This window comes from Equus przewalskii, chromosome 4 (assembly GCF_037783145.1).
Source record: "Equus przewalskii isolate Varuska chromosome 4, EquPr2, whole genome shotgun sequence".
NCBI classification, from domain to species: domain Eukaryota; kingdom Metazoa; phylum Chordata; class Mammalia; order Perissodactyla; family Equidae; genus Equus; species Equus przewalskii.
This window is the reverse complement of record NC_091834.1, coordinates 53,810,092-53,831,654: the sequence shown is the minus strand read 5'-3', so window position 1 is coordinate 53,831,654 and position 21,563 is coordinate 53,810,092. Positions and strand designations below refer to the sequence as shown.

At 38.7% G+C, this 21,563-nt stretch overlaps 1 protein-coding gene across 3 annotated transcripts in view; it reads right to left on the bottom strand.

Annotated features, from left to right (window-relative positions):
* DNAH11 (dynein axonemal heavy chain 11) overlaps positions 1 to 21,563 on the bottom strand; it is a 295,301-nt gene that overhangs the window by 49,500 nt on the left and 224,238 nt on the right. For all 3 annotated transcript variants that reach the window (XM_070615891.1, XM_070615892.1, XM_070615893.1), the window contains exons 64-65: positions 18,765 to 19,000; positions 17,439 to 17,561 (exon numbers count right to left, since the gene is read on the bottom strand). In XM_070615891.1, the coding sequence (XP_070471992.1) occupies positions 17,439 to 17,561; positions 18,765 to 19,000 (359 nt within the window). The remainder of the gene's footprint in view (positions 1 to 17,438; positions 17,562 to 18,764; positions 19,001 to 21,563) is intronic.

The window sequence follows — 21,563 nt, the reverse complement described above, 5'->3', positions numbered from 1 at the left end:
TATATATATTAAAAATACATATAGACTTGAAACTACTTTCCAATATTTTTGCCATTGGCTCAAAAGCAAAGTTTAAGGAGCCTTCTGTGTGGGATGCATGGACAGTATTTTTCCTGGCTCCATCTTGCACAGGGGTTGGCTCTCAGCAACCATGCTTCTGTTTTGTCTTCCTGCTCCCCTGGGCCATGGGGACCAGGACTGGGCACTTCATTCAAGCTGTTCCAATCAGAGTACCCTTTCCTGGGGTTTGGGGTTGGGACAGAGAGAAGGGAGAGTTGGAGCTGGAACCTATAAACTTGTGGTGAAGTCACTCTGTCCTCTGGTGAACCGAGCAGCAGAGAAAGACATCTCTGATTCCCCAAGGAAGAATAATTAACTCAATATTCAGATGGAAGAGTAATGCACAGGGAGCATGCTCTGGATTTTATAGCTTCCACGTCCCATCTTGCTTGAAGCCAGGCTGCATTTTCACCTCAGTTGCCATGATCCTGTAGCCTTGTAACATGTTCTCCATTTTGCTTTAGCTAGATGGAAGTGGTTTCTGTAATTGCAAGCAAAGATCTGAACAAATGCAATCTCTCCTTGAGGGGAAGGCCTGATTTTTCTCTTCCTCAGATGCTGCGGTCTAACTTCTAATGATTTTATCACCTGAGCTCTGTTGCCCTCTGAGTTGTGGATGGGCTTGGGCAATGGATGCACTGGCAAGAGACTGCAGTACAGGAGCAGAGAGAGGTCGAGAAGGATCTTCCCTGACTCAGCGCCAAGGTCTGGTGGAGGCTGTGTCCTGCTGTGACCACATTCCAGCTTTGGGAAGGTCGGCTTCCACAGCTCCGCTCACAGGACCTAGTAACACCTTTGGGCTTAGAGGTGGTAATGGTGCAAATCCTTAGTCGCTCAACACCTCTACTGGGTTCCCTTTAACCTTCCCTCTGAAAATTCTTTCTGTAAATACTATGTTAATTCTATTCAAAAATCCCAGCCTACTTTGTGGTCTTTTTCCTGCCAGGAACCTGCTATGAGGATCTAACGAAGGGAGAGTTTTTTTAAATTCATGCTTCAGACAAAAACCATGAATACTGGAACTTCTCAAACTCAACTGTCAAAATGGCCCAAACTGTGGAGGAGTGAAAATTCACATAAGCAGCCTGGGAGCATGGCAGAAGTAAAGAGAACGTCTTCTCAGTCTCCTACTTTATCTTAAATATTCATGAAAATTCTGGATTCTTCCTCATTCAGTGTATAAAGCATTTTAATTACAGAAGTATCATCACAATGATGGTAGAATGTTATCCAAAGCCCATATTATTTTTAATTTGAAGACAGTAAATAGCCATAAGAAAAAAAAAATACCACTTATCCCACTGACTTAAGGTGAGATGTTATTTCACTAAATTTATCAATTTTGGAAAATTAGATGAATTGAAAAGAAAGACATTGTATAACAAGTTCAGACATTCCTTTTTCTGAAAATGTCACAATATTTGCAACAATTTTTTTTAAACTTGGGGAGAGATATCCAGAATGATGTAATGTGGCAATATTTTAGGTTGCTGTTGGTGGATCTTTCATAATTGCATCTTGCTCTGAGATTAAGTCTCTTGTGTCATATGGCTTAAGATAGGGCCTCTGATCCACTGGCCACTCCATTTGACTACGGAAATTTTTATGAAACAATTTTAGTGTGTGAAGATTATAAGAAAAGTCATAGTTTTCTTAAACTGCTAAAGCTTTAATCACTAAATCACTCTTAATTACTAAAGCTTTAATCATTACAGCTAAGATTCATAGCGTACTGTCTTCAACCAACTGTTAAATTTTGTTCCCATTGTAGTGATTTTGTGTGTGTATGTGTGTGTGAAGACTGGCCCTGAGCTAGCATCTGTTGTCAATCTTTCTCTTTTTTCTTGAGGAAGATTGTCGCTGAGCTAACATCTGTGCCAATCTTCCTCTATTTTATGTGGGAGGCTGCCGCAGCTTGGCTTGATGAGTGGTACTAGGTCCACGCCTGGGAGCCAAGCCTGTGAATCCTGGGCTGATGAAGTGGAGCCGGCAAACTTAACCATTAAGCCACCAGTCTGGCACCTCTATTGTAGTGATTTTATATTTGCAACAAAAACTTTCACAGTTTTTGATTAAATGTTTAAGCTTGAAAAAGATCTGCCAAATAAGCTACTCTTGGAGACATTCTTTATTAAGGTGAATGGTGAATTCATTCAAGTTATCAAGTTTTGGTTTGGTTTACTATGTCAGAACATTCTACTGTTTTATTTTTTTTCCAGGAGGAAAAAGAAGAATTCTGGTAGCAACTCTCTTCTAAGCCAGTATATATCTGTATAATACATACGTCCCTTTAAAAAAAAAATTTAGAAAAGAGTATTCACATCACTGTTAAAGAGAAACACTTAGAACAAGAGATGAATGAACCACAGGCCAATTGTTATAGGTGAACCAGGCAGTGCCTGCTAGTGTCTCCAATGAGCACAGTGGTCCTCAACGCTTGTTTTATAGCTCATGGAAAGGACACCATCTATTCACATATTTTCCAGTTGATGTAATACTCATTAAAATAACAATGTACCTTATTGATAATATGTTCAGTTATTTGTTTTTATTGTGAAACATGCTGGAACCAAACATTCATTTGCTCAACAAGTGGTTATTGAACACCTACACAGTGCCCGGCTGTCAGAGTGTCTTCTAGGCACTGGGCATATAACCATTACCAAGACAAGCATGGTCTCTACTCTCACAAACGTTACTATTTATGATCTCATAATAGGCATTATGGCTATAATATTTTACATATTAATTCATTCTTTTATGTATTCAGTTCAATAAATAAATACATATTAAGAGTCTACAAAGTGACAGCCATGGAAAGATCAAAGATCTACCCAATTAAGGATAGGTCAAGGATCTGAATAAACATTTCTCCTCTTGAAGAAAAACAAATGGCCAATAAGCACCCAATGTGCAATATCATTAGTCATCAGGGAAATGCAAATCAAAGTCACGGTGAGGTCCCACTTGATACTCAACAGATGGCTATAATGAAAAAACACAGACAAAAACAAGCGTTGTAAATATAGAGAAATTAGAACTCTCATACACTGCTGGTGGGAATGTAAAATGGTGTAACCACTTTGGAAAACAGTTTGGCAGTTTCTCACAATCTTAAACATAGGTTTATCATTTAACCCAGTAATTCTACTCCTAAGTGCATACCCTCCCCCACAAAACAGAAGACATAAGTCCACATAGAATTTGTACACAGATGTTCATGGCAGCATTATTCATAATAGCCAAAAGGTGGAAACAATCCAAATGTCTGCAATTTCATGGATAGGTAAACAAACTGGTATATCCAAACAATGCAATATTATTTGGCCACAAAAAGGAAAGAAGTATTGACACATGCTACAACATGGATGAACCTCGAAAACATTATGCCAAGTGAAAGAAGCCAGTCACAGAAGACCAATACTGTATTTATAGGAAATGTCTAGAATGCGCAAATCTAGAGAGACAGAAAGTTAGTGGTTGCCTAGGAATTTTAACTCTAAAACTGATTGTGGTAATGGCTGCCCAATGCTGTGAATATACTAAAAATCATTGAATTGTTCACTTTAAAAGATTAACTTGTATGGTATGTTAATTACACATCAATAAAGGTGTTACCAAAAAAGGAAAAAGAACTACATTCTATCAAGAGATCAATCAGTAACATTTGAGCTTTTATCAATCTATAAGGTAAGTAACTGTGCTAACATAGCTTCTCAGAGGTTCATGCTTGACTTTTGAGCCTAATAAAGTGAGGCATAGGATGGTCTTATAGGATAAGGTCACCTTTCTTAGTTAACCTGCTTCTTTTTCACTGAAGACATATTCAACCATATTTTCCTTGGGAAGATCGTCAGAATTTTTCCCATTACTTGAGTTTCCCTTTCCAAACGTTTCCAAAATTGACAAGTAGCTTTGAGAAAATCTTCCTTTGCTAGCACCATTCACTGTATGACTGTTGGCCTGGACTTCAAGATTGACGTGATTGTCTTTTAAAGGAAATTTTAAGAGTGAAGCTTTCATGTAATTACTGCCTGGCGTTCTCACACATTAGAGATACCAAAGTTTATACTCCTTTACACCTCCACAATAATAAAACCCATACTTTAAATAAATCTCTTTGTACATCTTGCCGTTTTCTGATTACTGCTCCATCTTGGTTTGAATTCATTCCTCCCTTGTGCAGGGTCTCAGAGAAATGCTAGGTCTGTCACAACCTTCCATGATTTCACATTGAATTTTCCCCTCATTTGCTCATGATTTTTTACTGGGTTTGAGTTCATGCTTTATAAACTTCCTGTTTTAACCACTAACCCATATCTCTAGATGAAAAGAAAATTTAAACATTTTTACACTTTAAAAAAATTTAATTTAGGGGCCGGCTCCGTGGCCGAGTGGTTAAGTTTGCAAGCTCTGCTGTGGCAGCCCAGGGTTCGGATCCTGGGCGCGGACATGGCACCACTCGTCAGGCCACATTGAGGCAGCGTCCCACATCCCACAACTAGAAGGACCTGCAACTAAGATATACAACTGTGTACAGGGGGGCTTTGGGGAGATAAAGCAGGAAAAAAACAAAACAAAACATTGGCAACAGTTGTTAGCCTAGGTGCCAATCTTTAAAAAAAAAAAGATTAATTTAAAATTTAAATGAAGAACCCTGAATAGACCAAGGCTAGAATTTTCATTATTGTTGTCTAATAAGACAGCTCACTGTGGCAGTCTTAGAAACTTCAGTAAGAAGCAAATTAATTTTGCAGAGTGTGTGTGTGGGCGTGTGTGTGCGCATGGGCATGCACACACATGAGAATCAAAACAAGCCCCCAGCAAGATGACTAACTTATTTTTGAAAGTCATGGGTGTTTAGGCCTTAGGGAGTAACCTCTTGACAGCAGGAGTTGGAGAACTGTTTCTGTAAAGGGCCAGAGAGTAAATATTTCAGGCTTTGCAGGCCGCACACATCTACTTCTCTGCCATATACCTTCTTTGTTGTTGACAATCCTCTAAAACCATTCTTTGCTCACTGGCTGCATCAAGACAGGCAGCTTGCCTATCGCCATGCTAGAGGATCCCACCAGTTAGCGGTATTCGTGTAATCTCCTCTCAGAGGAATAGCAGCAAGTCCCTCTGGATTTCCCAACGCCACCAAGCTACAATTTTTCCAGTCAGCTATTACCCACAACTGTGCTCCCCTCTCTAGGTTTTCAAGAAAAAAAAGAGTGAGACTGGTCAACACGAAGCATGAGGTTCTGACAATATTGCTTCTGGGTGCAGGTGACAGAAGCTTTTAACTGGTTATTCATTTAACCAAGTATCTGAGTTACAGCATTGCTCCATAAGATGGCTCACAGATGACCATGTGGCTCGAAATCTCCCTTGCACACCTACGTATACCTGAGGCCTCCACACACCCCAGTTTGAGAACCAGAAATCTATTTGCTTGAAGGACAGTTCTGATTTTCTCTGTGAGGGGTCGGAGTTAACTGGAGGAAAAGAGAAGGATGTCTGCCTATAAAACTGGGTTTTACATTTTCCTCAGAAACATCATTTTACAGATTGCGATTTCCCAGGGAGAGTAAATTATCCTCAATTGGGGTGTTTATGATCTATGAAAGGCAAAAGCTGCATAATGACTCCATGCGTTTTATCATTGCTGCTAGGTTAATTTGGGGCTAATCTCCTACCTGGGAAAATTAAACAGACTACTAGTGCTCTCTCATGATTTGAAGGATCCAAAAGACAACGGAGTTAACCAGAGGGGTGGGAAAAGCAAACAATCACTTGGTTGTTTCTGTGAAAGACACGAATCCAGAGGTTATGACTCCAGAACACAGGATGCAGCTAGGAGCTCTCGAACTTAAACTCGAGTGAGAAGCAACAGCAGGTGTCAAGAGCAACATAAAACTCGGAAGTGTGGCTACATTCTTAAAGCAGTAGTATTAACGCATTTTCCAGCCCCATCCCCCCCGGCCCTCCCCCCCCCCCCCCCCCCCCCCCCCCCCCCCCGGGAACAGAAGACTGGCCCCTGACATTGCCTCACAGGGAGAATCAAGGCGGGCAGGAATCTCTCACTCTGGGGTGTAGCTGCTCGCAGAGGGTTTTCATCCGTTCCTCCAAGGGAGTGAGCTCCTCCTGCCCCCTCTGCTCACTGGCTAAGAATTGCTGGTTTGGAGGTGAGAGACTAATTATATGAACTCAGAAGGGAAATAAAATGATTTTTCCCAGTACAAACACCACAGTTTAATTGGATAGAACATAGGGTGAGTCAAAAACATTGTATCACCTGGCAGAGTTGTAATTTTAGAGCAAAAGGGCCCCTAGATGTTATTCACCTGCTTCCTTTTTACGGACCCAAAGAGTTTATGACTTGTCCAAGGTCACATAGCTCAGTGGCAGAGCTGGGACTAGAACCTGGGTCTCCAGACTCCTAGTATAAAGTTCATTTCCCTGCACCACATTGCAGGCTAATTCGATGGTGACAGCTTGTAAGCCCAGCCTCTGTCGACCCGTCTGACCATGGATCACAAGAGGATACTGAGACAGATGACTGACTCAGCCCAGACAACACGCTCTGCTGATCTTTGGTTAGAAATTCTGTCAGGTTTATGGAGGAGAATAGCACTGACTATCGAGGTGCCTAGTCCTAATCAAAGAGCTATAATTTCTGGTAGATATTTTCAAAAATGAATTAACTTTACAATTTTAAAAATAAATCACTCAATGTACATAAAAGTTTTCTATCTTCTGACTTTCAGGAAAAAGAAAATACATTTCAAGTATGTCAAAATGCTCACTAGCTAGCTGAACGAATTATTGTATAATAAAGACAATCATCTACAAATTAACTATAAATTCAGTTTTCCATACATCAGGTTTGCATAAAAACCTGGTACATTGAGAATTTCAAAATTCTTTCAACGTTTTTTCCAAATCCAGCTAAAAGATATCCTGGAATAAAAAGATTTCTAATTTCTTCAAGGTTATTATTGTTGTGGAGAATTGATATGCAAATTATATTAAAAACATTTGAAAATGATTTCTTGGCTAGTGTTCAGAGCATTTCTGTGATAGACAAGGGGAAACAGTCCTCTCAATTTTCGCATTTACCTGAAAGTCAGAATCTCTGTGAGCTGAGAGAGGCAGCATTGTCTTAGTATCACCAGGACGAGAGTCTGAAGCTGGAGATCATAATCCGGAGCTCTTATTTCTAAGATACATGTCTGGAAACTAAGGACTTTTGTTGGAACTGTTCTCAAGATTTAGTGTAGTTACCGTTGAAAATGCCATCAGTCTTGGATCATAAAAACCTAAATGAATTCCTCTAGTGATCAGATACTTCGAGAACCTGAACAAACACCATCATTGCTTTTTATTGCCATTTAAAACCAAACATGGCAAACTAGCATATTCAGTTTAGAATAAGGACTCGCTGCCGTGGCGGATCGGAGTCCTTTCCAGGCACGGCTGCAGGAGGACTTTGAAAAAAGACTTGCAAAGCCTTCCTCAGAACGCTGTTTGCAGAGAGATTTCCCAAGATATTGTATTATTATATTGAAGGGTCTCACTCTAAGATGCACAATTCAGATCGCTAACAGGTTCTCTGAATCAGAGGAATCACTCTCCTGGTCGCATCAGAGCCCTTTCGTCAGCGTAAAGAGATAGCAGGTGGGTGCCAATACAAGTAAATAACATAGTCCCACTCGTTGGGGGAAAAACACACTCAGGAGAAGGAAAAAAACTTTTCAATGGACCTCTAAAAGCCTTATTGCATGTCCTGCTGTTTAAAATTAAAAGCTTCCAGATTAGACTTGTGAGCGCCAACAGCTCTGGCTGAGCGCAGCGCAAAGATCAGGTCTAGCGGCTGGGGGAGGGGAGGGGGAGGGGGGAGGGGAGAGGCGGCGTGGGGGGGGGGAGGGGAGGGGGGGAGGGGAGAGGAGGGGAGGGGGGAGGGGAGGGGTGGTGGGGAGGGGGGGTGGTTACTTAGCAACCTCCGCAGGCAGGGCCGCGCCACGTGGTCAAACCTGGTTCCTCAAGAAAGGTTTTGGCTGAAAGCTGCACAGCTGGCAAGACTTTTCAAGAAAAGGAAGGAAAGTAAGACCTGAATAAAAATGAGTTAATTGTCTTGCTGCTTCAGACAGTTAAGATAACCAACACCTCCTTCTAAGATAAAAGCAAACTTCAACTAGAACTAAAAAAGAAAAGGTTAATGTTGCAAAAGGCCAGATACCATTGAACAGAAGAAAAAGGGAACTAAAACAGAAAATCATAGCAGATTATTTCCCTTTTGATACATATATAAAACATACATATTATATATATTTCAATACATCCATATTTAATATTATAATGTAGCATGAAAAATAAAGGAGTTTCAGTTTCATTTGTTTGTCTTTTAAAAGATTTGGCGCTCTCACTGCTGTGGCCCAGCTTCAGGGAACCACACCACCCATCAGTCACTTGTCATACTGTGGCAGCTGTGTGTTGCTGTGATGCTGAAAGCTATGCCACTGCTATTTTCAAATACCAGCAGGGTCACCCATGGTGGACAGGTTTCAGCAGAGCTTCGAGACTAGACAAACTAGGAAGAAGCACCTGGCCACCCACATCTGAAAAAATGGGCCATGAAAACCTTATGAACAGCAGCAGAGCATTGTCTGATGCAGCGCCAGAAGGTGAGAGGATGGCACAGAAAGACTGGGCAGGGTTTGCTCTGCTCTACACAGGGTCGTTCGGAGTCAGAATCTACTCGAGGGCACTAATAACAACAAAAACAATACTAGCAAGATGACTGTGAGTGTGTATGCACGAGCTGTACACCCTGAATATTACACTTAAGAAAAAAATCTTGATTGAATTTAGGAATAAAAAAAATTGATGGAAGTCTTCCCTAAATTACATTTTATTTTGAATTTAGAAATTGGGAGAGACTAGAATGTTGAATTTGTTTATATGAGGGCAAGAATTAACTTGAAAATTAAAATCTTCTTACCCACGGGACATAATAAGAGAACCATATAACTCCAGAGTTTATTTAAAAACTATAAGCTTCCAGCTCAAGAGAGCACATTCTATGAGAGTGTGGGATTTCATTTAACACGGTCCCATCTTAAACCCCACCTGAGACCTCATTCGAATAGACCTACTGTCACCTATAATACAACCATGGCATCGACTCCAAAGACAAGCTACATAATAATCTTTAATAAACTTGCTAATTAAAACAATTCCTCTCATTAACTTTAGTGCAACTTTCAGGAAACCCAGTCATTATAAAATAAGTATCTGAAAAATACTATCTCCCTTTCATTTTATTATTTCTACAAAAATAGAAACATATCACATAGCCAGTATTTCTATTAGTTTCATGTTTCTTTCTAGGGAATGCTACTTAAAGATTATTACTAAAAGAATAATTATATGAAAATAAATATAGAATAAAGTATAAAATGTCTTTTAAAAAAATACTCATATGCTCAGAAACAAACTGAAATACACCTTGCAGTAAGGTTATTCCACCTAAGATTAAAGTTCAAAAATTACTTCTATAAAAATTGGGGGGATTTGAAAGAGTAAAGAGATACAATTTTATAAAGATGCTCCACAGATCAGCAACCTCTCTAATGTGTAAGCCAGTAAATTTGCTTTGGAAAAAGTACATGTTGATAAATCTTCCCAGATATGTTTTCTGTCGATTGACACTATGAGATATATTTTCCTTAAAATTAGGATTGTCTGGAGTTTGGTGGATTTAATTATTTGTAATTGCCCAGCTGTTGTCAGCCTGTGGCCATTTTATGACGGAGGTATCTACTATGTGGGTCAGGTTCAACTGTATATCTTCTCAAACACAGATTTAATGTGCTATTGATGAAACCATTACTAGAACCAAATTAAAGTCTGGGCTGATGTATTGGTCCACAGGGAGCTGTCAGACACGAAAGAAGTAATTAGTATTCATTACTTCATACTCCACAACATTCCAGTTATTAATGAACTTCAACTTTTGGACTATGCTATATCTATCACAAGCACCTTCTCAGACATTCTTTATTAGGAAGAGTAAACTAATATTGGTTTAAAAAGAGGCCCCCAAAACAAACAAAACTAAAATAAACAAAAACACTATTAATAGCTGTAAACTTTCTGAGAAATGTGACTCTCTCAGGAGTCTCAAAGTGTTTGTCTTTACAAACAAAGGGAAACGTATGTGTAAGCCCACAGGTAATCATGTAGAGGAACACAGAAAAGTAAAGCTAGAAGGGGATAGAAGAACTCAAGTTCACTGTTGAAGATCAGAACAGGAAGACCTATTAGAAAATTTACAAACAAGCAGATTAATTTGGGATGTGATCAAGGAAAAGTCAAAATTTTTCTGATCTTGTTTTAACATTGCAAGGGGTACTTCTTATTATCAAACAAAACCATATCAACATTTTCCCATTCATTTTCTTTTCCATTGTCTTCTCCCAGTTTTAATTTATTGCATTAAAAGCAAGAAAAATAATTCCTGTTTCTACCAATCTATTATTATTGTTCATATCACCTTCTAGTTTGCATATATATGAAATAGTTTTAAAAGTTTCTCTTTTTAAAAGACTTACATGAAGCAACAAGAAAGCATTTGCTTTGTGTAAACATCTTGTTAGCTGAAAACAACACAATTGCTAAAATAACCTTTATTTCAAAGTATTTTTAAAGCTTTTATAAACAAAACTACTTTGAAAATTTTGAGTGTCCTCAATGTTTTCCATTCAAAGAGGTGGAAAAAAAAAAGGAGAAACAAATACTTCCTCATAGGAAGAGGTGGCTAGTAGTATTAAATACAGAAATCTTTTATATTATAAAAAATAGCAGAAGAATGAAAGTCCCCAACTCAGTCCTCTGAAAGACTCCACACTCATACTCTACTGGTGAGCATGTAAATTTGTACAAACACATTAGGAAACAATTTGGCATAATATTTTAAAGCTTACTGTGCACATAATTTACAACCCAACTATTCTACTCCAGAATAAAAACTCTGAAGACCCTCTTGCTATGTGCACCTGTACATGTGTGTATGAATATTCAGTACATTAATATTCACAGCAGCATGCCCTACAATAGTCAAAAATCTAAAAATAACCTAAATGTCCTTCAATAAGAACATCAAGTAAACTGAGGAATAGCCACAACATTGAATATTACAGTGATGAAAATGAGATTAGAGCTAAGTGAAAAGAATTAGAGCTAAAAGCAAGACTATAGATAAGTCTTAGAAACATAATATTGAGTAAAAATTCAAGTCCCTTTAAACTATATAAACTATGATGCATTTTTGTAAAGCCCCAAATCAAAAATAAACAATATATTGTAGAAAATGCATACATGTGATGAAATTATTTTAAATAAAGTAATGAAGTGATAACGAAATTTAGAATATTCACTACCTTTGGAGAGGAGGCAGAATGTGAAATGAGAGGAGCACAAAGGTGTCTTAAAGAATACTGACAATCTTTTGGTTCACAATTTGAATGGTAGATACATGTCTAAATTATTATTATGCTTTATAACTTTCATATATTATGTACTTTATATGTATCAGTATTAAATAATAAAATTTAAATAATCAAAACCCTCTACTGCTCTGAGGAGGCAACTTAAAACATCAAAAGATATGACTAATTCCTTCCCTCTCCACTCCTCCTCCTTTTTTTTTTTTTTGGCGAGGAAGATTGGCCCTGAGCTAATATCTGTTGCCAATCTTCCTCTTTTTGCTTGAGGAAGTTTGGCCCTGAGCTAACATCTGTGCCAATCTTCCTCTATTTTGTACGTGAGACACTGTCACAGCATGGCTTGATGAGCGGTGTGTAGGTCTGCGCCCTGGATCCAAAACTACGAACCCTGGGCTGCTGAAACGGAGCACATGAACTTAACCACTATGCCATGGGCTGGCCCCTCCACCCCTCCATTTTGCTGATATGGTTTGTGGCTCCATTCACGGTTTGTTCACACTCTCTATGTCCAAAAGACAATGTCTTACTTCAGGAGCCTATATGGGAAGACCTGTATGTGCTATGCTCTTTGTTCATGTTTTTTTTCTTCACCAGATAAGAAAACGTAAACACGAAAAACAGGCTAAACGACTTATCCCAAATCACCAAACTAGAGGGTAGCAGACTAAAATTTGAACCAAGTTTCATCTTACTTCTACCTCAATACTGGTTTCTAACAACAATACGCTAGTGTATAAGCCCCATCTCTTAGTCTTAAAAGTCTCTCTTGAAAATGCACAGGTAGCTAGTTCAAGACAATGGGTTGAGCACTGTATTTACTTTCGTTCCCACGCCAAATCCTATGGAAATGATGGAAATATTCATGCTTAGAGAATGAACGAATTCAAAATCCTGTTAGAAAATAAGACAGAGTACAATGAGTAGAAGCAAAAAGAATTGAGGAATTAAAGGAAGTGATGAGAAACCTAATGGGAAAAAATTAGCAAAAGTTAACAATAGGCAATTTGTGGAAGGCTAATAAACATATCCTTATTAAAAGTAAAAGAACTATAAAGAGCAATGAGAACAATTTTATTATTTGATGTTTCTATTGGCTTTCGCTCATGGTGCCTTGTTTCCTTGTGTGTTCTGTGATGTTTGCCTCTGAATTCGTATACCTTGGAGTTATATCTTTCACAACCCTCTAAAGTCTGGACTTATGTATATTATTCCAAACAGGATTTTTGTTTGCTTCTGCCAAGTGCATTGGGGTATGACTAACCCAAGAACACTTTAAAATAAGTTATTGCTTTGAGGTTTTTTAGGGCATATAAGTAATAAAAAATCGTCTTGAACATTCATAAGAGGGCTGGCTTCTGGTTAGGAATTCTCAGGGGCCGCTTCCCAGGGCCAAGGTAAAGAAAGAAAAGTTTCCTTTCTGCAGCGCTGGGTTTTGTGTGTTTAATGTTTAACAAATTTACCCTTAAGTAGAAGGGATGGCCCCTTGAGGCTCTAGCATTATCCAGGAATCTCTTAGCAGACTTCACACCTGAACAGGCGCTAGGCTTGGTCCAAGCTCTGTGCATCCATCAAAACAGAAACCAAGGTCATCAGGTTTTAGCAGGTACCCTCAGCAAGGACACTGAGCTTTGCTGTGCCTTATCTGATTCCTGTGTTTTGGTCGCACTTTTTTTGGTCAAGCAAGTGATACATTTCAAGAGATGTTTTTAATATTTTAACTAACCTATTTAGTTGTTTTTTAGTATTTACACATCGAATCTGCCATAGTGCCAGAAACAAAAGTCTATGTTTTTATTTTGGTTAACTATTTTTTTAAAGGCATGTAGTATATAGTTCTTATCCATAGAGAACTTGTAATCTAGTAAGGATATATAAAAGAATTTAAGCATATTGTAAGAGGGACATATAAAGACAAAATGACACAGCAACAGTATAGAATGCACTATGCGTGGGAGGTATTAAATGTGGAAAATTAAAATTCCCATTTAATTGGTTAAATAGCAGTTAAATTCTGAATTGAGCAAATTTGAGATCTGTAGAAAGAAAAGATAAGTAAAAGAGCACATCACAGGAGGGGGGTTATCTATGTGAAGCAGTGAAGGATGAGAGTAGTAAAAGGAAATGCAGAAGTGTCAACAGGTCAGGCATTCTGAAGGCTCCAAAGAAGAGCTTTAATTCACCCAATATAACAGACAAGAGTGAATTCTTAATGGGTTCTGGAACAGGGGAGTGACTAGATAGCATCTCCCTAGACAGTCACATCCACCATGATGGCTTAACTACCTCTCTATGTAGATGTTCCCCGATCTACATGTTCAGTCAAGATCTCACCAAGCTCCATACTCACATGCCCAGCTGCCTCTTAGACTTCTCTTTTGGGAATGAATGTCAAAGCAGCACCTCAACCTTGGAATGTCCAACATAAGTGAAATCATTACCTCTTTCCCTACACTTACTCCTACGCCTGTATCACCTCTCTCCATAAATCGCACCATCATTTAAGCTGGCAGAAGACTGGAAATCGCCCTTAAACCTTCCTTCTTCCCTATCGATAATTCCCAATTAATGACCATAAGATGATATTAACTCCTTGAGATTTCTTTGATTTGTCCTCTTCTCTCTTTCTCTACTGTCACTGCCTTAGTTTAGCCTCATATCACGTCTCAACTGGATTACGGCAAGGTTTCCTAATTAGGCTCTGGCTCTGGGTCCATGTGCCTTCAATCAATACTTCACATTGCCAACAGCACGACCTTTTAGAAATATAAATCTGATCACAACCCTCCCAGCATGCTTAAGAGTTCACTAGCTTCCCCACTGACTTCTGTTCATGATTCTCAAGTGAAAATATGGAGACTTCAGATTTGCTACTCCAGGAAGGCACGGTCCTTTGGTCAAAAACCACTGCTGTTGTCAACTAGAGTTACTGATAGGAATGGGTCCCTTCAGTGTGTTTGGGGAAAAAAAAAGTTATCAATCTATAGGAAAAGGCCAACCTACAGGTGATCTGTGGGTGCCCACGGACATCCACTTTGTGGGTCCTGCCAATCTCTCTGGTCTCATCTCTCCCAGTCCACACCCCCGTCTTTTCCTCCCAAACACAAGACTATTCAACGGTTTGGATCCTATTTGCAGTTCCCCAAAGCTGTTGGGCTGTTTCATGTGTTTCACTATTTGGTATTAGTTCTTTCTGTCCAGCATTCTCCTCTCACTTGTCTACCTGACAAATGTCCACTCACCTTTCAAGACTCTCATTAAATGTAAACATAAATCAAATGTCCTATTTCCATAAAGCCTTTCCAAGTCTGCACTTTGGAACTGATGACTTCCTGCCATGTGTACAGTCATATGTCGTGAATGAGGTTTCAGTCACTGACGGACCACATATACAATGGTGGTCCCATAAGATTAGTACCATATAGCCTAGGTGTATAGTAGGCTATACCATCTAGGTTTGTGCAAGTACACTCTATGATGTTTGCACACTGAAGAAATCACCTAACAGCGCATTTTGCAGAACATATCCCCATCATTCAGTGAGGCGTGACTGTCTTCTATCATCACACTAACGACACTGTATTACTTTTATCATTTATAGGCCTGTCTTTCCTGAAAGGACACATAGCTGCCTTAATGGCAGGTCTGTACCTTATCAAGCTTTGAATCTGCAGCCCCCAGGACAGTGCCTGGTATGTAGCAGTACTCAGAGAAGGTTTATTCAATGACTAATAGACTACGTAAGGACTCCGCTAGCACTCAGATTCTCTGGGTAAAGATACTCCAAAAACATCTGCATGGGAGAGGGATGTGGAGAAAACTGGAGATATAAATCTCTAATTTACCCGCATCCAAGTGATGGTTCCCACACACAAGAGCTTAGGAGCTGGGACTGTAAAGGGAATAACTGCATGTGGCCAACACCATTTCTTATACTCTTACACACCATTTAAAATTCTCTAGATCTTTAAAAACAATGCTGGAATGACACGATCAGTTCTAGAAGGCCTAACTGGGACACATATTCAGTAAATACCATTAGTTTGGAATAAATTGTTCTAGCTGGATATTTTTGATAGACTTAATGTTCTATGTAAAACAATTTGTTTCTAAAATAAAAGATCTCTGAGATTCTGATACTTAACATATCCATACTGAGGAAAAATCATGACTCAGATTTATCAGCCTCTGAAAATTCCAGATTATCAAAATATATATATATATTTTCATATATAATAGAGAGTCATCAAATTTCTTACACCTAAATTGTGTTACTGAATGTCCAAGTTAAAGCTAGAGAATATGTATTTCACTGACAAAAAATTTTAGGTCTTCATATTAGAGTCAGAATCTTAATAACAAGGATTTCACTTTTGTGCCATTCAAGATTTTACTCTATATTTTTAACACATCAGACACAGCTACAACTATATTTATGTTAGAGATGCAGCTTGTCAAGTGTCTTATTAGACTGTTCTAAATGCATGTCTGGGCAAATTTTGGTTTATTAAACAATTATAAGGTGTCAGTCACTGTAAATGGATTTACTTAGTGAGTTGTATAATAAATACTATACTAATCGGTTAGAGACTATTTAAAAAGTAGAAGCTAGTCACCCTTAAGTAGGCCTATTTCCACTTACAACTGACAGGAATAATCCAGTGACCAAAAAGGAGACAGGTACCTTTGAGGCAGAGCATGGGTGTCAAGGAAGGAGAATGTTGGGAAAGTTCTGAAATGACACCTCTGTGAAGAAAAAACAACAAAAAAAAGAGAAGCCAGGGGCTGGCCTGGTGGCATAGTCATTAAGTTTGTGCGCTGTGCATTGGCAGCCTGTGGTTTGGAGGTTCAGATCCTGGGCACGGACCTACACACTGCTCATCAAGCCATGCTGTGGCGGCATCCCATACATAAAATTGAGGAAGATGGGCATAGATGTTAGCTCACTGACAATCTTCCTCAAGCAGAAAGAAGAAGAGTGGCAACAAATGTTAGCACAACCAATCTTCCTCATCAAAAAAAAAAAAAAGAAGAAAAGAAAAAAAGAGAGAAGGCCATCCAACGAAATAAGACTAGTGAGTGCTGGTTTCCTGAGTGAAGAGGCCCAGAGAGCCTTTGGAATGCCACAGTTCCCCTGAGCCCACCAGGCTTGGTTAGAGACACAATTGCTGCATCCGACCTTTTACACATTTATAAAAAGTGACATGATGACTCCTTGGAAAGAGCTCCAACGCCCCTGGGAGAACGTCCTGGAGAGCGTGGTGTCCCAGGAGGAATGGCGGTTATTTGGAAGGTCACATAGTGCTTACCAGGGGTGTTCCCAGTTGTTGGTAGTCCACCACTGCCCATATGGGGGATGATTTTAGGGGTCCACTAGTGAACCCCTTTTTATTTAATGGTTAGATATATTTCAAGTGTACTTGAAAAAACAGAACTAGCACAGTAAACTCATGGTTTTGTAGACGCTATTACTCAGAATGAGGCTGAGTTAAAAAAAATAGCAAGTGGATTTAAAAGTGATTTAAAGAAAAATATTAAGTAAATAAAGTACAAGCGCTATGCAGTTAAGGCAAACATACGAAGGCGTTTTGTAAAGTATTGAAGTTAGAGAAACATTCCTGCAAACTAATAAGGGAGCAAGTACTCTCAGATTTGTGACAATGCATTTTTTGGTCTGTAAGTCAGGAATTGGGTAACACGAATCTAAATCCACCAATGAAATAGTCTGAAAGTCTGGATCATGCTGAGGTTGCTTTGGTCTTGGAATGGACATTCAGAAATATCATCAAGAAAATTCCAATAGATTACACTCGATTATGAGGCTAAGAAACAGAAGCTGACAATCAAACTTATAGCACAAAACATAAGTTAAAACTCAAGAATACTTACTTCCCTCTTTTAATCGTGTTCCTGCCAAGCAGTGGATCAAGGACGGGATCTATTGTTTCCTCAAGGTTTTCAATTAAGATGACGTCTCCAAAGACTAAGGCTGTTTCAATGGCATGCAAAAACCTTAAAATTCAGTCAGAATCGAGATAAGAAAATGTAAATAAGCAGGGAACAGGGAAAATGTTCAAAATTATTTATATTAAATTATATTCAATGTAGACATTTTAAATAAGACAAACTAACTTAGAGAAAACTATAAAGTAGTATTCCTCTTCAACCAGATTGATAGAAATTAAAGATCAGATTTTGAGATAAATTTCACAATTATATTTTTCCAAGTGACATTCACCAGTTTGAATAAGTTCATGTGTAAATTAGTTACTTTTGATAATAATCATGGTTGAAATAAATGTAACTCACTCAAATATCACAAATTTAAATTCATTCAAGAGGTCCTTTTTTGATGGAAAAATTCAAATTATATTAAACGCCTTGTGGTTTTTTCAAACTTTCCTTTTTTAAACTTTTAGGTTCAGTCATGTAAACTGGTGAACTATCATTTGATTTCATTCCCAGTCTCCAAAAATGGTGTCTCCCCTTCAAAAGTAATTTTCTCAAAGTATTCAGATAAGCAAGGAATACATTTATCTGCACAACTGCAGAAATCCCTTATTTCATTTTCCACATGAAAAGAGGATGGAGGGGTCAAATGAAAGATCAGCAAGTCTAAAAGGATTTATTCAACGTTAACTGAACACCAACTACATACAAGACAGCTGCCTATGTATTAGATGGTATCGTCATGAGGACCCAATGACAAAAATCTTGGAGTAGATTCAGTTCTCAAAAGTGACACGTAAAACTTGACTAAGAAGTTAAATTATCTTCAGGCATCCAATGTTGGGACTTGTAGCCATGTTAAAATCTTATTTTAGGCAAATATAAATTAAGGAATATAACTGTAAACATCATTAAACTTATAGGTGCACTTGGTAATTCTGTGTCAAACACTCCAAAGGATTATAATACACCATATCTCTACTCTTGGCCTGAGGGAATTAACATCTTTATCCTCAATTTCCTCAGATGCAGTGTTTGTTCTAAGCTTCAATCTGATTTCTTCTTCAGGTAAGTAGGAGCCACCCAACATAAATGCCCTTTCAACAGAGATGCTTTCTATGAAACATGAGCAGGCAGATAAACAAGTCGTACCAAACTGTAATATTTCAAAGTGGCAGAGAGGTCTAATGAATGCCAGGACTTTGTAAAAATCAGATCCATTTCACAGCAGCTAAACAGAAAGCCAGTCCTTTAGATTTCACATACCCTTTCTGGCCCAAATGTGTGACTTTCAGGTCAGTTCCATACTTATTCTTGATCCACTTAATTCCCTGTTGCTGGGGATCTATCATGAGGGGCCAGCGCTCACAGTGTGTTAGGATAGTGGCGTTTTCAGTTGACATTCTGTCATTGGGCAGTCCTTCGTTATTCCAGGTGGCAATCGTAGCATCATCCGTCAACATGGCAATCAAGTCCAGGCCCTCGGTTATTGGGATGGAAACCTTTAAAATCAGAGTTCAACGCAATAAACTGCCAGTGTGGCAGAGGAAAAGACTCAGCATGACAGACAAGATGACAAGAAAGCAAAGCCAAGAGAACACATGCAAATCCTCTGTGGACTCTCAGAAGCCAAATAAGACTCTCATCAAGAAATACGATTTGACTCAATAAGCCTGGTATTTACCTCTCAAAATTCTGTCAACTGCAGTATTCAACATCTGGTTTACTAACTGCATCATTTTGGCTCCAAGGGAAAGGGGCTTTGCCCTATACTATTCCAACAACGTGAGAGCGAATTTAGACATCAGAGAGCGTGGCAGGATGACAGAAATATATTTGCCCATGGAGAAGTCACCCCGCAAGCAATGTTGAAATGCAGTATCTTTCTCAGGCATTTCATCTTTCACTACAGGCCAACACTACAAAGAGATGACTTCTCTTTCTGGGATGGGTTAATGGAATGTATTCAGTCCACTGGAACTCCATCAGCTTGTTGGTCGTGTCAAGGAACTTAGATTGCCGTCTCCACCCTGAGAGGGAATTGCCTATGCTGTGACTGCGGAGAGTAGCATTGCAAAGTGGGGAGTTGTCTCCTTTAAAGGAGAGACAGAAAAAAAGAGACACCATTCTTTGCAAAAATGAACTGACTTTACCAAAAATACACAAGATTGTGGAAAGGAATTTATTCATTTGGTCATCAATAACCAATAATGTTTATTGAGTACCTCCTACATATAAAACACTGTCTGGAGACAACAAAATGAGCAAGATAAAAAACGAGCTGGCCTCAAGGCTTGAGAGCGGGACCGCCCTGCTGGGGGCAGGCAGAGGGGGCTGTAGCAGCAGGAAGAGTTGGATTCACTCGTTGGCTGCAGAGCTTCAGCAAACAAAATGCTGGAAGAGTTCCCACAGTCAAGCTGGGATGCAGTTTGATACAACATAGGAAAAGTAGCACACTATTCCCACTGTCCCTGACTACAACGTTATCTTGGAAATAAACTAAACTCTATCTCCTAGTATTATGAACAAGCCTTATATCTGACTTGATACAGTTTTCTTAAAGACACAAGCAAATTGCTATCTTTTAGAATAAGCATCCTCCTATGAGCAAGGGATACGTGGCTTTAATTTCTTACCTCTACTTAATACAAGCCACTTGAAGCATCTGAAGGCTTGAGTTAACTGAGTTAATTTCTGCAGCTAAAAGGAGTTACAGAAGGTGCAGCTGTAGGTCTTGTATCTGAATTCAATAGTCATGCATCACACAAAGACACTTTGGTCAAGGACAGACTGCATATACGACGGTGGGAGTTGTCTTACAACAGGACAACAACAAGACAGTGTTTTATATGTAGGAGGTACTCAATAAATGTTATTGGTTATTGATGACCAAATGAATAAATTCCTTTCCACAATCTTGTTTATTTTTGGTAAAGTCAGTTCATTTTTGCAAAGAATGGTTTCTCTTTTTTTCTGTCTCTCCTTTAAAGGAGACAACTCCCCATCCCATAGATTAGCAGCATGTAGCCCAGGTGTGTAGTACGCTACACTGTGCAGGTTTGTTCACACAATGACGAAATCACCCAACAATAAATCTCAGAAAGCATCCCCATCGTTAAGCAATGCATGACTATAGTTTGAATTGTTTGTGCACCTACTGTGTGCAGAGCAGAGTGCAGGGGATCAAAGAGAACACTAGCTTCCCCCTTTTCTAATGGTCCATTTAACCCAGTAGGGGAAATAAAGCAGGTAACTCACATTAAAAAGTATCATAAATACTGTGAAAAATTTTGAGACTTAAATTTTTAGAAACAAATTTTAGGATATTTTCTTCATAGTATTATGTTCAAATAGGTAGTTGCATGACTATACAGAATTTTTTTTTCATCAAATTATTCTTTTGATAGTTACAATACAGACATCACTTTAGCAATAAATTTTAACCTAGGTTTAGGCTGAGGAAAATAAATCATTTCATACGTATCTTCTTTCTAATCTATTCTTCTTTTCAGAATTCCTTGAAGGAGTCTACAGAAAGAAAAAAGAGTTTGGAAACCCAGTGCAAAGAGAGAGCCCTTTACACCCAAAGTTGCCTCCATAAGTGGATAAAGCCTCCGTGTAATTGCTTCATTAAGTAGCATTAATGTGTTGTCAGTCAGGATGCTACTACAAGATGGAGCTGAAAAACAAAAAAAGGAAGGAGGCTCCCTTCTTCGGAAAAGAAGCTTTTTACTTGAGAGAAAAGAGAAGGCTGGAAGTACATGCCATGAGCCAAGCCAGACTAATCCTAACACCAAATGCCTATGAGAATCCTCTGAAAACTGACCAAGTAGCATATTCCAAAGGGAAAAAGGGAACTTCTTGATGAGGTGAGAATCCCAGTTTCTCCTAATATAATGATAACAAAACAACTAATATTTATAAGGCTTTAAGTGTTTACAAAATTTATTCATATACCTTCAACTCTTCTCATTGTCTCATTTAACTCTTACAGGAGTTACGCAAAGTAGATATCTCTATTCTTTTCACCTAGGACACTGAGGCTTAGAAAGGCTAACACCACTA